Source organism: Fusarium pseudograminearum, chromosome 1 (assembly GCF_000303195.2).
Source record: "Fusarium pseudograminearum CS3096 chromosome 1, whole genome shotgun sequence".
NCBI classification, from domain to species: domain Eukaryota; kingdom Fungi; phylum Ascomycota; class Sordariomycetes; order Hypocreales; family Nectriaceae; genus Fusarium; species Fusarium pseudograminearum.
In genome coordinates, this window is record NC_031951.1 from 6,240,221 (window position 1) to 6,254,730 (window position 14,510).

The following is a 14,510-nucleotide window of genomic DNA, read 5'->3' on the forward strand; positions in this document are numbered from 1 at the left end:
GCACATAGCAGTTCAGCCACTTGCTAATGCCCTTTGCATCTATAGGTTACCAGTAGCCAAGATGCTGCCCGGCAGCCCAGCCCGAGAACATGGATTGCAAACGAACGTTGGTCCATCCAAAACGTTTTTCGTCTTTCTGCAATGAAATTAGTCTATGATATGGCTGCATGACATCCCTGCAACAATGGACGAAAAAGAGGATGCGCGATGGTGTAATCCCTGACAGTTTGGTTCTCTAGTCCAATTGTTGGGGATGTCCTGTTGTAAAAGCCTGGATAAAATCAAGTTTAATCGCTGAATTGGGTGCCAGCAAATGGAGTCGAGATTTCTCCAATTCCATGGTAGCCCAGTAAAGAGATGCAGCATGTGGCGCTTATCTGAAGCCAAGCCAGCCAGCCGCCCGCCTGCTTTTACAAGTTTAACAGCCTACCAGCCTCATGGAAGGCCTAGCAAAAAAAAGGGGAGTCACTACCAACGCTAAAAGTGGCTCCGACTCGGCTGACAACCTAATGGGAGAAGCCATCGACATCCAATTTCCCACCCACATTCGTTGAATTCAAGTCAAGCGACCGACGTGACTGGGGAGTCGATTCGACATGCTGCATACATAGATTGTTGTTGTTGCGAATATCCATCGTTGGTCTAGTCACCCTCGCTCACTTTCGTTACTTATCGGTGCCGTTCGTTCGCTGAGGAGCGCCTCCGACGTATCCCAGCTGTTAAAACTACGGACAGTTACAACCCCCGGTTGCATCCGTCCCCATATTGTCTGTCGCAAACGGGTCTGTTCCTGCTACCGCCCGAGAGCCTCTTAATTACGTTGCGTTGCGTTGCGTTGTGTCGAGTCGTTGTCGCCGCGTTGCGCTGCGTCTTCGCAAACCCTGGCCAAATCAAATCCCTGCTGGCATTTTCGTCTTGGTGGTCTCCAGAAGTCGTCCCAGTCCAGGCTAGTAGTATCGCACGCAGACAACGTCTGTTCTTGACCTCAATCTTAGCTTCAACCTCTTTCTCCGCCGTGATCTGACCTCGCTCTCTCGATTCTGTCGCCCAGCTCGAAAATCGCCCTGATTCCAACTCGAGCTTGTCACCATTCCCATCTCCCTTGGCGTAGGCTCGCGGCGAGTCTGAACGTGCCTTCTCCATGAAGAGGCGCTCCTCCGGATCAGCCGATGATGGTGACGAATCCTCCCTCGAGTCTGATATTCCCGACCCCGATCCTAGATTGACGACGCGCACATCTCCCATACGAATTCGACGACCCAGCAGCCTCAATTGGAAACCCTCGAATGATCGCAATGGTAGAAACGGCCAAGCCAGAGATGACATTCAAACAGCGGCCGGCTTGAAACCAACTTCCCTTGCTGCGCCTTCAACCCCCGACATGGCCCTCGCCAGAACACCAACGCAGTCTCCTTCTCCGAACCGGCACACGCGTCGTCCACGATTCTCAATTGTCGTCTTGCTCGTTTCTGCGTTAGGGATTGCGCTCCTACTCGGCATTCTTCGGTCACTCGTGACCAGTCAACTGGATCCAAAGGGGTGCCGGATGTCCTATATGCGCCCATCGTACGTGCGCTTCACAGAATTCGATACCGAGCATACTCGCTTTGCAACCAAATATTCCTTATACCTTTACCGCGAACAAGGTATCGAGCCGGCAGACAAGGTTTGTGTCACCATTTCCCAGGCTGTAACGTGGATGTTAAATGCTGAACTCCTATGGTGATAGCTCCTCGGAATTCCTGTACTCTTCATCCCTGGAAACGCGGGAAGCTACAAGCAGGTCCGCCCCATAGCTGCAGAAGCAGCCAATTACTTCCACAACAGTCTTCGGGACGACCATGGCGCTCTCGATGCCGGCATCCGGAGCCTCGACTTCTTTACTGTGGATTTCAACGAAGACATTACGGCGTTTCACGGCCAGACCCTACTCGACCAAGCCGAATACCTGAACGAAGCTGTTCGCTACATCCTTTCGCTCTACTCCGATCCTCAGCGCGCCACGAGAGAAGATAATCTACCTGATCCTACATCTGTTATTGTTCTGGGGCACTCAATGGGTGGTGTCGTTGCGAGAGCTATGCTTGTGCAGCCCAACTACCAGACAAACTCGATCAACACCATCATCACCATGTCAGCACCGCATGCTCGCCCTCCCGTCACTTTTGATGGGCAGATAGTCCAAATCTACGACGAGATAAACGATTATTGGCGCCAGGCATACTCACAAAAATGGGCTAACAATAACCCTTTGTGGCACGTTACCTTGGTCTCAATTGCAGGTGGTAACCTGGACACGATTGTTCCATCAGATTATGCAAGTCTGGAGTCTCTGGTTCCGCCAACACATGGGTTTACCGTCTTCTCAACTGGTATACCAACTGTTTGGACGAGCATGGATCACCAGGCTATTCTTTGGTGTGACCAGTTCCGAAAAGTAATCACAAAAACACTCTACGACATTGTCGACGTTCATCGCGGATCACAGACCAAACCACGGGCCGAACGAATGAAGACTTTTAAGAAACGCTTTTTGACAGGAATGGAACCAACGATGGAGAAGGACTTGCCTCTGAAAGAAGCAACAACTTTACTTACACTTAGCGACGATTCTGACTCCATTCTTCCGGCTGGACAGAGACTTGTCCTGAGTCAAACCGGCAAGCAGTCAAAACCTCAAGCTCATCTACTTCCCATTCCACCACAAGTTTCACCCGAGGCCAGGCGTTTCACCGTTCTTACGGATGCACCTCTGGACGACGCTGGTGAAAATGGCAAATTGGAGGTCCTTTTCTGCAGTGTGTACCCCTTTCAATCTGGACAGGCCACTGCGCTTTACCCTTTCCAAATCGACCTCTCAGGAGATGGCAGTGGTTCGACAAGGCTTGCCTGTAAGAATGCAGCATCGGACCGTATTTTGCTTCCTGCGTCCACGTCATCGTCCAAATATCCATTTTATCTCGACCGCGAACGGGAAATCATTCCATTTTCTTACCTCCAATATGATCTGGGGCAACTCTCTGACCATCAATTCGTGGCCATTGTGGAAAAGTCTGCCCCAAACTCTCCGAGCTTCCTGATTGCAGAGTTCAGTGATAAGTCTGCATATTCAAAACAGGAGAATCCTGGTCTCATGAAGCTGCTCGTTTCTGGAATTTCAATGGAACTTCCTCCTGGTCGCCCGATGTCTGTGGAAGTCAACATTCCTTCATTACAGTCAGCTCTTCTCGCTTACAAGCTCGACATTGCGTACCCTCAGTGCGAAGCAGACAAGGCTCTCTTCAGCCCTTTGGTTCGACAATACCTTGATCAACCGTATGAGTCCAAATACTTCGTCAATGCTCAATCTGCCGATATCAGTCTTCATGGTGTTGCCCCTTACTTGCCGCCTGTCTTGGGGTCTGGGGCCGAGAAGGGCCTCACCTTTCAATTCTGGACTGATCCTTCCTGCGACTCTAACCTCATTATCAACATCAAGCCTGACTTCTGGGGTAGCCTTGGAAAATTGTACATGAGGTATCGAACTGTCTTCGCCGCCTTTCCTATGTTAACTGTGGCGCTTGTGTTGCGCAAGCAGTTCCGTGTCTATGATAATTCAGGGGTTTTCATTTCATTCTCACAGAGCTTAGACCTATGCTTGCGGCAATCGATACCTTTGCTTCTACTGTCGTTGACACTCCTCTCAATGTCATTAGAAGGCGTGCCAGTAACCTGGCTTGGCAGATTCTTCAACCAGGCCCACACGGATCCTTTGAGTGTTGACTTCCACCGCCATGATATACTCATTGGAACGGATGATCCCTTCTTCTGGTTTCTCGTACCCCTCATTGGAATTGTTTGCATTGGAGTTTGTGCTGTGGTTCACTACATGACAAAGGCACTTACGCATGTTCTCGGCTTCATCTATTGGGCAGTTACCTCATTTTCTCTGCTGGGGTCAACAGATGATGAAAGGTTGATCAGCTCATCTGCACTTGTACCATGGACCAACAAGAGACGCATGATCACCATAGCCGTCCTCTTATTTCTTGTGTGGACGTTTATTCCTTACCAGTTTGCGTATCTGGTGGCATGCTTGGTACAGCTCTTCACCGTGGTCCGGGCCCTGCGCATCAACGCCACAGCCCCTTCGGACACTAATTCGAACTACTACCATTACGCGCACTCTGTTTTGCTGCTAATGCTTTGGATCCTTCCCATTAATTTACCTATTCTGGCGGTTTGGATCCGAAACTTGGCAGTGCATTGGCTCACGCCATTCTCCTCACATCACAATGTTCTGTCAATAACGCCGTTCATTCTACTCGTGGGGAACCTGACAACTGGCAAGATGGTACCTCGTGTCGGCCGGGTCTTGGGCTATGTCACCAGCCTGCTTCTGTTTGCCACTGCTCTTTATGCCGCCATGTATGGCATTTCTCATGCGTATATGCTTCACCATTTGGTGAACATCATCGCTGCTTGGCTGGTTGTGTTGCATTCAACCGACGACCACTTCTTGAGTGGACTGAGTGCGATGTTACACGACAGTAGCACAAGTGACGATGCAACAAAGACGAAGGCTTCAATGTGAGGGGCCCCAAAATCAAAGTGTTGTCATGGATACTCCTTTTTATTGTTTACTGGCTTTTGTGCCTATGGCAACGCAGTCATACACGATTGGCACGACAGTGCGCATTCATCTGGCGAACAAAGACTTTGTTACGAACTTGGGAGTGGTTATTTTTCTAGACTTTCAGCGCGGGCTTGCCCAGTAATACCTATTTATTTTTGCATGGCTCTGGAACCAACGTATTTTAGCATCTGAAACCGGATCACGTTGCTCGCCTCTTGAAGGCGCCAGTCCACGACTTTAGCATTTCTCGGCGTTTTATGGGCAGATGGCATGATGAGGGGATCCTGTAGAAGCCTGGCTTATCTGTATAGAGTTCAAATGTTTGTGTTTTACATTGAACTTGGCCGTTCTAGCAATGGTATACTATACGGCTGGATGGATATTCTCATGTCGCACTTTGTTATTTGGCGATTATGCCATCCGGGTTTGGTTATGAAACGAGAGACGGGACAGCAATTAATTGGCATATAATAACAAATTAGACCTTCTTTATGATAATTACTTAACCATACTGAGTGCCCATTGTAAAATACTAGTTCGTATTTGTCTTGTCTATGACCCCAATTCTAAGTTGAACACCAAAATATCTATACAAAACGCCATCAATGGAGGTCAATGCCGTGCCCGGCTCGTCTTCAAACATATTCTAAGTTTCTAGTTTTATGGCTTCAGTGCCAGTGTGCTCTTAGTCCTCCTCATGTCCCTTGTTCATTGCCCTTTGGTGCTTCGCATGTCGGTGGCGAATCGCCCAGAGGGTGATGCCTGTTCCAGCGCAGCATGACAATAATGTGACCCAATAGGCGGAGCGGTAGCATTGAAGACCGTCCAAGCAGGAGAGCTCGCCGTCTTTACCAACGACACTATGTGCGTCGTAGATTTTACCATAAAATATGTTGAAGATGTTGGACGAGAAAACTGGAGCCATGGTGATGAAGCCCCAATTCTGGCTCAGTCCCCCAACACCAAAGGTCTCGGCGACAAGAGAGGGAGAGACGCCAAAGAGGAAACCATAGGCCAAGCCGGATGGGCCTGAGACCAGCCCAAGCCAATGTGGGTTTTCGACGTTCAACGCGCACACTTGGGCAAAGATGAAGATGATGCAGGCGGCAACAAGACACCAGAGCCTGCTGGCGTGAAGTTTGTTGACCAAAAAATCGGAGCCAACACCTAAAAGGACTGTAAGACACTTGTGTAGTAAGCAGATACCATGATTCGACTCACCACTTGACAGTCGGCCGAGGAAACTACAAATAGACAATGCTGAAACATGCATTTGCTGACGATGGACAAGAGTATCGTCGGTCACATTCTTGTCGTAATGCTTCCAAAGAGCCTTGGCGTCGTTTCCAATATTGCTTGAGACATCGTCAGCTGAGTGTTCTCCAAAGGCTAGATAGGTTAGAGGCCAATCATACTTGATGGTCATGAGACCCACGCCAGCCAAAATACCCATGATGATAAAGAGGTGCCAAAAGCTGGCGCTGCGCAAGAGGGCGAGACCTCGAATGTCTAGAGGACGAGATCCATCGCTATTAATATAATTATTTCCAAGAAGGGGTTGATCGGTTCGTGATGAGGGACGAGAAATCAGGGGTGACCTCTCGCCAACCTCTAGGTCTTCAGGATTCTCGGGGGCGACCACAAGGCCGAATTCAGGCGCAAGTGGAGTTCCAAGAGAGCCCGTCGAATCCGGGGCGGCGGCAGATGAGGATGCTACAGCAGGAGTGTACGAGTTCCTACTGGCGCAGGTGCTATCACTACTGGAATTAGTTAACATACCGGGTTCATTGTCCACTCGAGAGGAGCGGAAGGGCTTCGGCTCCTCTGAAGATCCAGGTCGGAATTGCTGAGATGACGATGATGATGGGTCGCTCTGTGTGTCGTCCGATGCTGGTACGGCCTCATAGTCGGGCTGGTCGTGGTATACTTTTAGGAAGAAGAAGCTGCCAAAGGTAAGGCCAGATGTGCCCCAGGCGAGAAGCTCAAGGAAGGCGCTGGGATTGCCGGGGAAGAAGACAGCACCGACGAAAGAGAAGAAGAAGGCACTTAAGCCAAATGCAGCCAAAGGGAAAGCTGTGGCCGTTCCACGGGTCTTGGGCCAGTTGAGGGCAGACGTCTTGACCGAAGCAGCGAATGCCATACAACTGCCCAGGCCAGTCATGTAGGAGAAGACACACATCAGAATCACGGATCCAGAGCCACGATGGTAGGCTTGGTGCAGCGGAAAGTAACCAAGGAGCATGAGGACAGCGCCGGCAAGGACGGCAGGCCGCGGGCCTCGAGAGTCGATGAAGGCACCTATGGGCATACCCAGGGTGTACATGCCCAGGTTACCACATAGACCGATCAAGTTGCTCTCTGTGGAGGATAACTTTAGTCGTTCCGCGAACTGCGGAGCCCAAGCCGAGTAGACATACTTGTTGGTGTTAGAACAGTTGTGACGCATGTATATGAAGCTCAAGGAAGACCAACATTGGTACCGCAAGCCAGGGACATCACAGTTGCAGCGATACTAGCGACGATTCGCGCCTGAAAAAGGCGATTTTGCTGGTCTTGATGCATGGTGATTGTTGCATGCAAAGCAATAAGGAGGAGTTTGAGAAAAGCTGAACAAGTATCAACGGGAGGGGATACGCTTCTGTAAAGTCAAAGTCAACATTTAACTAGTGAGGGCAATGCTAACGCAATAGGACAAGATTGACAAGAGTCAAGGGAGATAGATAAGTAAGTTGATAGGGACGAGATAGGAGAGGTCTGGGGCGAGCTATAAGATAAAGAATAGTTGGAACAAGTGTGGCAGGCGGTAGGCGATACAAAAGTACAGACAAAGGGGACAGGAGACTGGGTTCCAATTAGCTATCGGATACGAAATGACTGATACTGATGAGAAGGGGATCTCGTGGAGGTTGATAGTGATACATTCTCCAAGGGAATGCATAAGCCGAACGCGGAGAATGTCCCGAGACTGGGGGACTAGGCCTTGTGATTAGTGCACTGTCCAGGTCATCCTTCAGGGCCTAGCATGCTGAGACGGACGGACAGACAGCCACATACCTACCTATCTCGTCGGCTCCGCTCTTCGGGCCTAGGCGGTTCCTGTTGGCGACGTAATCTCACGTGGCCAGGCCTGATCGTCAGTAGCCTCATTCTTCCATCTTCAAACAACGCCCCCCAGGATAATTATCCATTTATCATTCAAGGCAACTGCATTGTCAGTCGGTCTTCGACTCAACCTGCGCTGGAATACGCAGAGAAACTCCTCATAACACCACAACCCCCATCCGATAAAAACACAACGCGAACGATCTTCGTAACGCGCCGTCGCAATGGGCGCTCTTTTGTCTCTACCGCTTCTTGCGGTACCAAGCGTCGGTACTGTACGTCAGCAAGTCTCTTTTAACTTCGATTAACGAAGCTGACCCTGGTCTTGTTTAGATTGTATCCTTCGCTGCTAGCTGCTGCGGTGCTGCGACCTGTTCCATGGTCTGCAGTGCCTGTGGCAAATGCGGCAATAGTGTCGCAACCCGTATCGCATATGCGCTCCTTCTCCTCGTGAACTCGATCATAGCATGGATAATGCTCACGCCATGGGCAATCAAAAAGCTTCAGAAACTCACCCTCGACTACGTTACGATCAATTGTCCAACTGGACAATGTCACGGCTGGTTCGCAGTCCACCGAATCAACTTCGCCCTCGGTCTCTTCCATCTCGTCCTAGCTGGTCTGCTTTTCGGTGTCGCGACCTCCAAGAATCCTCGTGCGTCTATTCAGAATGGCTACTGGGGTCCCAAGATTATCGCCTGGCTCGCCTTTGTTGTTCTTTCGTTTCTGATTCCCGACGAGTTCTTTTTATTCTGGGGCAACTATATCGCATTTGCTGCAGCTATGCTGTTCCTCTTCCTCGGCCTTATACTTCTTGTCGATCTTGCTCATAACTGGGCCGAATACTGCCTCGCCCAAATCGAGGATACCGACTCGAGAGTTTGGCGATTCATCTTGATTGGCTCCACTTTGGGCATGTACATCGGTTCTCTTGCCATGACCATTGTGCAGTATATCTTTTTTGCGCGCCATTCGTGCTCGATGAATCAGGCCGTAATCACCATCAACCTCATCCTCTGGCTTGGTATCTCTGTCATCTCTGTCAATCCCACCGTTCAGGAGTTCAACCCCAAGGCAGGACTTGCTCAGGCCGCCATGGTGGCGGTTTACTGCACATATTTAACCATGTCCGCTGTGTCCATGGAGCCTGATAGCAAGTGCAACCCTCTTATCATGGGCCAAGGAACGCGAACGACATCCATCGTTATCGGTGCTATTGTTACTCTCCTCACGATTGCTTACACTACCACTCGAGCTGCCACCCAGAGTCTTGGCCTCGGTAACTCTAACGGTATTCAGTTGCCCGATGATGATGAACATGGTCTTGTAACCCAACAGCCCAGTGCTCGTCGTGAAATGCGAGCCGAGGCTCTGCGCCGAGCTGTTGAGGAGGGAAGTCTGCCTGCCGATGCTCTGCTGTCCGACGATGAGAGTGAAGCTGGCGACACTCCCGTTGGCGATGACGAGCGAAACAGGACCCAGTACAGTTACACTGTCTTCCATATCATCTTCTTTCTGGCAACTGCCTGGGTAGCTACCCTTCTTACCATGAACTTCGACGAGTCTACTAAGGATGGTGACTTTGCGACTGTCGGACGTACCTACGCAGCAAGTTGGGTCAAAATTGTTAGTGCTTGGGTCTGCTACGGCATGTACACATGGACACTGGTGGCCCCCGTTGTCCTTCCTGACCGTTTCGACTTTTCTTAAGCTTGCATATGCATCTGGGCGGGAGTTTGTGTGGAAGCGTTGAATATTATCGTTAGCTAGACTGTGAATAGTTTGTAGTTACTTATGTTTGCTATGTGAATAGGTACCACTGTTTTCAGATTTCAAATTCCATCGACACCATGTTCCAAAACTTAACAACGGGCTTGACATTTGCTCAGCTGATCAAGGGTGAACCACATTTTCCATTACTGCACACATATTTCTGCGTCTTCAAGCAACGAGACAAGACGAGTGCCATTTTAGCACTGATAAGCTATTGCGAGTGAGGCATGTATCTTTGAATCTTTTATTTTCCGTATATTTGACGTGTCTCAAACCTATCCCGGCTGCACTAAGTAAACAACTCCAACTCCATAATTCCCACCTGCCAACTCCAGCGTAAGCTCATGATAAGGGGCCGTCTTTTTTGCTCTTTCTGCCGTCTTCTGAATAGCATCGCCTGTATGGCGGTATATGTTTGTGAGGCATCTTCTTTTCACCACTCCGTCTATGGTTAGAGAACCATGGCATGCCCGATATTGAAATGGTATTCTGCAGAAGTATCGAATTCGCTCATAAAATAAAAACATCCCCATTTGATCCACTGGTATGGATCATGTCTTGTTGTGTTCCAATCTTGCTGTGTCGTCACAAGTTATTGGAAAACGAGGGGGGTCTCTCCAAGCTCCTTGGCAGCTCCAGTTGCGTGGAAGCCATCCATAGTGACAGTGACAGCACCGGCTTGAACCAACTGCAAACAATGTTAGCTTCGTCTCATAATATCAGCGCATTGAGACTTACGGCGCGGGAAAGATCCTCAATCAAGTCAGTCGGGTCTTCGATACCAACACACAGTCGAATAATGTCCTCGGGCATTTGTCGTTCTGCTCGTGTCTTGGCGTCAATACTGGCATGGCTCATTTGACAAGGCATGCTGATCAAACTGTTCACGCAGCCAAAGCTGACGCTGATAGCCCATAGCCGGGCGGCCTCAACGATACGCTCAGAAACAGAGGGGTCGCCGGTCTCGAAAGAGAGAACAGCACCAGCACCACGAGCCATAGACCAATGCAGATCGTATTGAGGATGAGACTTGAGGCCTGGGTAACGGACACGGAAGCCACGAGACTCAAGGAACTCTGCAATGGCTTGGGCGTTGGCTTGTTGCTTCTCCATTCGGATGGCGAGGGTCTTGACACCACGCATGAGGAGGAATGAGTCGTTGGGAGACAGTCCACATCCCGTGGAGTTGATAACAAAGAAGAGCTTGTCTCCAATCTGAGAGTCGTTTACGGCAATAACACCAGCCATGATGTCGTGGTGACCGGACAAGTACTTGGTTCCTGACTCGTACACAATGTCACAGCCCACATCCAGAGGGTTGAACAGCATGGGCGAGAGCATTGTGTTGTCAACGACGACCAGAGCCTTGGGGTTGACGTCGTGAGCCAGGCGAGCAATGGAAGGAATATCAACGACCTTAATCAAAGGATTGGTAGGAGTCTCAAGCAGAACCATGGCGGTCTTTTCCGAAAGGCGTGCCCGTACGCTATCAACAGTCGTGGTATCGACGTGGTGGACGACAATACCTTGGTTTGCGGCCAAGTAAGTAAGCAGACGATGGCTGCCGCCGTAAAGATCATCGCCGGTGATGACTTCGTCGCCAGGTCGAAGCAATCTAGTAATGACATCGAGAGCACCCATTCCAGAGCTGATGGCCAATGCTCGCTGAGCGTTCATAATCTTGGCAATGTGTCGTTCAAGATGGGTTCGGGTAGGGTTTCCTGAGCGTGTGTAATCGTATTCTTGCTGGCCACCGCTGGCCGATGTCTGCTTAAAGGTGGCAGACTGGTAGATAGGAACGCTGGAGGCGCCATATTGATCTTTGCTGTCTGTGTATACAAGTTCGGTGGCGAGGGCATAACGCTTGCGACCAGTGCGCGGGCTCGATGGAGCAGGAGACGGAGGAAGGTCGTGTCCCTCGCTGTCGAGTCGTGTCAATGGGTTGGCAGACTTGCCAGACTCGGTGGGTGAAGGGGAGGCCATTTTCAGTTCAGTAGAAAATTGGGTGTTGCGAAGGTTTGAAGTGGTAGAGAAAGGTGTAGCGGCGATGGCGGCAGATATATTGGATGCAGGATGGAGTAGCGCCAGGCAGGAATTCGACGCACTAGGGTGTACAGGACGAAACTCAAACTCGAATTAAAACGAAGATGTTTGAGGGAAGAATAATTGATATTCAAGGTATAAGAAAAAGGAGGACGGTCGCATTAGCTACGTAGGTAGAGATAGAGATAGCTTGAAGGACGACGGTCGTTCGGGAGTCGGGGAGTCATTCCCGCTGTCGGCGGTCTGTTCTAAGGATTTTTTCCATACCTACCTCTACTACCCTACGCCATCACCCCGCAAAAAAGAGTAATTTAATGGGTTGCCCATGTTCGATGGAGTAGCTTTGGAACGTAAAGCGCTGTGCACTTGTTGCCTACAGGGCATTTGTTCAATGTAGATGAGGTGCCTGACCCATCGCTTTCCAGCGCTTTGAGCCTCCAAAGCACTGCAGCAACAGTGCTGGATAACGGCAGTTTCATGGGCCTTGTCCACCGCTTCTGAATCATCCGACCGATAAACGGAGGACAGCTGATATTGAAATACTTGTTTAACCCCCGACAGCGCACTCATCTCAAGGTAGCCCGCTATTAGGACCCAGACACTTTGGTGGGGTTGCTAAATGACGTGATCCAACACTATCATGGCCCATCGAGTGCTGTGCGTTCCGTGTGGGGACGCACGCGGGGCGACACTGTATGTGGGAAACCCGGAGGGCGGTACCGGGCCCCGGCCTCAGGGTATTAGAAAACTTCCATGGCTGTTGGCAGCTTGAGAGACGAAATCAGCAAGTCAGTTTGTGTTATTTTATAGCAGATTCTCAGCTTGTTGATTGTTGCGCTCTCAAGCTTAGAGGTCAACTTTTCTGTTACCCAATCACTAGCCTGGGTCGCATGTCGCAGATTGTCAATTTGCCATATACCATACTGGCAAACAGATTACCTCTGCGGAAACATATTACAGTGCGAGTGCTACGGTATAGAATTGACAGCCAGAAAGAGATACTACGATGCTGCTGATTGGGCACTGACAGGTAGTGGGATGAGATCCAAAGATGGTTGTTTCTATTCAAAAACACTGGCTGCTCTGACAGCCTATACATGTCTACTATTAACTAATCCTGATCCTCTGCAATCAATTCTTCAACGCCGCTTGTTTGCCGTGTTGACTGCATCTTGATCTGTCCACCCTCACGGCCGAGGAAGTCGTCAGACCTGATACCACGGAACTGCTTAGGGTCCACGGTCGACATGGCCTTTCCGCTTTCGCGGTGCTGTCGCATGTATTCTCGCACAGGCACCATGGCCGCATCTCGGCACGCTTCCTTGATGTCGCTACCTGAAAGTCCAGCAGTGATTCTCGAAACGTAGTCCAGGTTGAAGTGTTCAGGGTCTGTCTTGGTGTCTTGCAACACAAGCTGCAAGATTCTGCGGCGCTGCTCAGTTCCTGGCAATGTGACGGGGAACTTCTTGGGCATTCTTCGGAGAATAGCCTCGTCGATATCGTTAATGCGGTTGGTTGCGCCTAGTACCATAATGCGAGCAGGCATTCCTGACGAGTTTGAAGATGTCAGACCATCCCAGAGAGTCATAAACCTGCGATATGTTAGACCCAAACTGAACAACTAGCTACCAAAAGTAAGGACTTACTCGGCTTTAACCATGCCACTGGCCTCATGCTCGCCACTCCTTCGAGTACCGAGTACAGCATCAATCTCGTCGATAAAGATAATTGCGGGTTGCATCTTTCGAGCCAACGAAAAGACGGCCCGAACAATTTTGTTCGAATCGCCGTACCACTTCTCAGTCAAGGTTGAAATATGTAGGTTGATGAAAGAAGCACCGCTTTCGTGGGCAACAGCTTTTGCGAGCATCGTCTTTCCACAGCCTGGGGGACCGTACAAGAGGACTCCAGAGGGAGCAGACAGTAGTGGTGCGGCGTGAGAGTAGAGATGTGGCATCGTTAGAGGGTAAATGATGGACTCCTTTAGTTCTTCGATGATCGTGTCGAGGCCGCCAATATCTATATTTGTTAGTAACTGTTACAGCACGATAGAAGATGCCTGGACGTGCACAGTTTACTCACCGTCGAATCCAACAGAAATGTCTTCAGGGGGTACCATCTCAAGCGCAACCAGGTTTTCATATTCGTTCAGAACCAACTCTTCAGGCCGAGGTCCTCTCCTAGAGTCGCTGCTATCGTCGCCATAGTCAAGTCCATCTCTTTTGTTCCGATTCATTCGCTCGAGGTGTGCTTTCGCCTGGCGCCTGGCTTGCTCATGCTTCTCTTTATCGGGGTCGGCTATGTTGCTTAGGATAGGATTCAAGAAATTTCGAGCGACGTAGAGGCCAGCAGTCATCTACTCATAAATATCAGTGCCTTGTCCATCAACGTACTTTGATCTTCACCAAGTGGGTACTCACCATGCCCGCGAAGAGCAAAATGTCCATGGCGACATCGCCGAGCTTACGTCGTTCCCCCATGCCGAGGACCCAGCGCAGCCAAGGGGTTGACTCGGATGGCATGAGATAGTAAAAAGAGAGAGGGGACGAATGTGACAATTGTCGACCGATGATCGAGCTATGTGCGTTGCTTGTGTCCTGCGATCATGACATTTCCAGTTGCCGATTGCGAAGCAGAAAACAAAAGGGTCGAGGACGATTAAGGTTGGAAAGGTGGTATGAAGAATAAAAGATTGATATGCGCGATTCGGCAAGAATCTAATGGCACACAGGCACAGGCACATGCCCGACATCTCAGTGGCAGCCCGGGCGGTAAGTGGCGGGCGGTTAGCGCTAGACAAGCACGGGCCCTACCCGGGTGCCCACCCAATCTGTTTACTTAGATGAACATCTCGGCGGGATTCTAAACATTGAAGATCCCCTCCAACTTACTACTATATCCACGACAATTGTCATCCACGCGTGCGCTACGCATGCGATTGAAACACCACTTCTGCCGTTCTGTTGCGACTTTACAA

The 14,510-nt window shown here is 50.1% G+C and overlaps 5 protein-coding genes across 5 annotated transcripts, besides 1 other annotated feature; 2 read left to right on the forward strand and 3 right to left on the reverse strand.

Moving 5' to 3' along the window:
- Positions 1-815: 815 nt before the first annotated feature.
- Positions 816-870: a microsatellite.
- A 271-nt stretch (positions 871-1,141) lies between these two features.
- Positions 1,142-4,573, forward strand: FPSE_09148 (uncharacterized protein; the record flags this gene model as incomplete). Its single annotated transcript, XM_009262265.1, has 2 exons — positions 1,142-1,666; positions 1,730-4,573. 2 exons carry the CDS (start codon positions 1,142-1,144, stop codon positions 4,571-4,573), a joined length of 3,369 nt encoding a protein of 1,122 aa, XP_009260540.1.
- Positions 4,574-5,300: 727 nt separating this feature from the next.
- On the reverse strand, positions 5,301-7,177 carry FPSE_09149 (uncharacterized protein; the record flags this gene model as incomplete). The annotated part of the gene is made up of 3 exons (XM_009262266.1): positions 5,301-5,782; positions 5,837-7,031; positions 7,088-7,177. 3 exons carry the CDS (start codon positions 7,175-7,177, stop codon positions 5,301-5,303), a joined length of 1,767 nt encoding a protein of 588 aa, XP_009260541.1.
- A 764-nt stretch (positions 7,178-7,941) lies between these two features.
- Positions 7,942-9,427, forward strand: FPSE_09150 (uncharacterized protein; the record flags this gene model as incomplete). Its single annotated transcript, XM_009262267.1, has 2 exons — positions 7,942-7,992; positions 8,051-9,427. 2 exons carry the CDS (start codon positions 7,942-7,944, stop codon positions 9,425-9,427), a joined length of 1,428 nt encoding a protein of 475 aa, XP_009260542.1.
- Positions 9,428-10,082: 655 nt separating this feature from the next.
- CBL1 lies at positions 10,083-11,473 on the reverse strand (the record flags this gene model as incomplete). Its single annotated transcript, XM_009262268.1, has 2 exons — positions 10,083-10,178; positions 10,229-11,473. 2 exons carry the CDS (start codon positions 11,471-11,473, stop codon positions 10,083-10,085), a joined length of 1,341 nt encoding a protein of 446 aa, XP_009260543.1.
- A 1,171-nt stretch (positions 11,474-12,644) lies between these two features.
- Positions 12,645-14,055, reverse strand: FPSE_09152 (uncharacterized protein; the record flags this gene model as incomplete). The annotated part of the gene is made up of 4 exons (XM_009262269.1): positions 12,645-13,125; positions 13,180-13,552; positions 13,616-13,889; positions 13,954-14,055. 4 exons carry the CDS (start codon positions 14,053-14,055, stop codon positions 12,645-12,647), a joined length of 1,230 nt encoding a protein of 409 aa, XP_009260544.1.
- Positions 14,056-14,510: the final 455 nt, after the last annotated feature.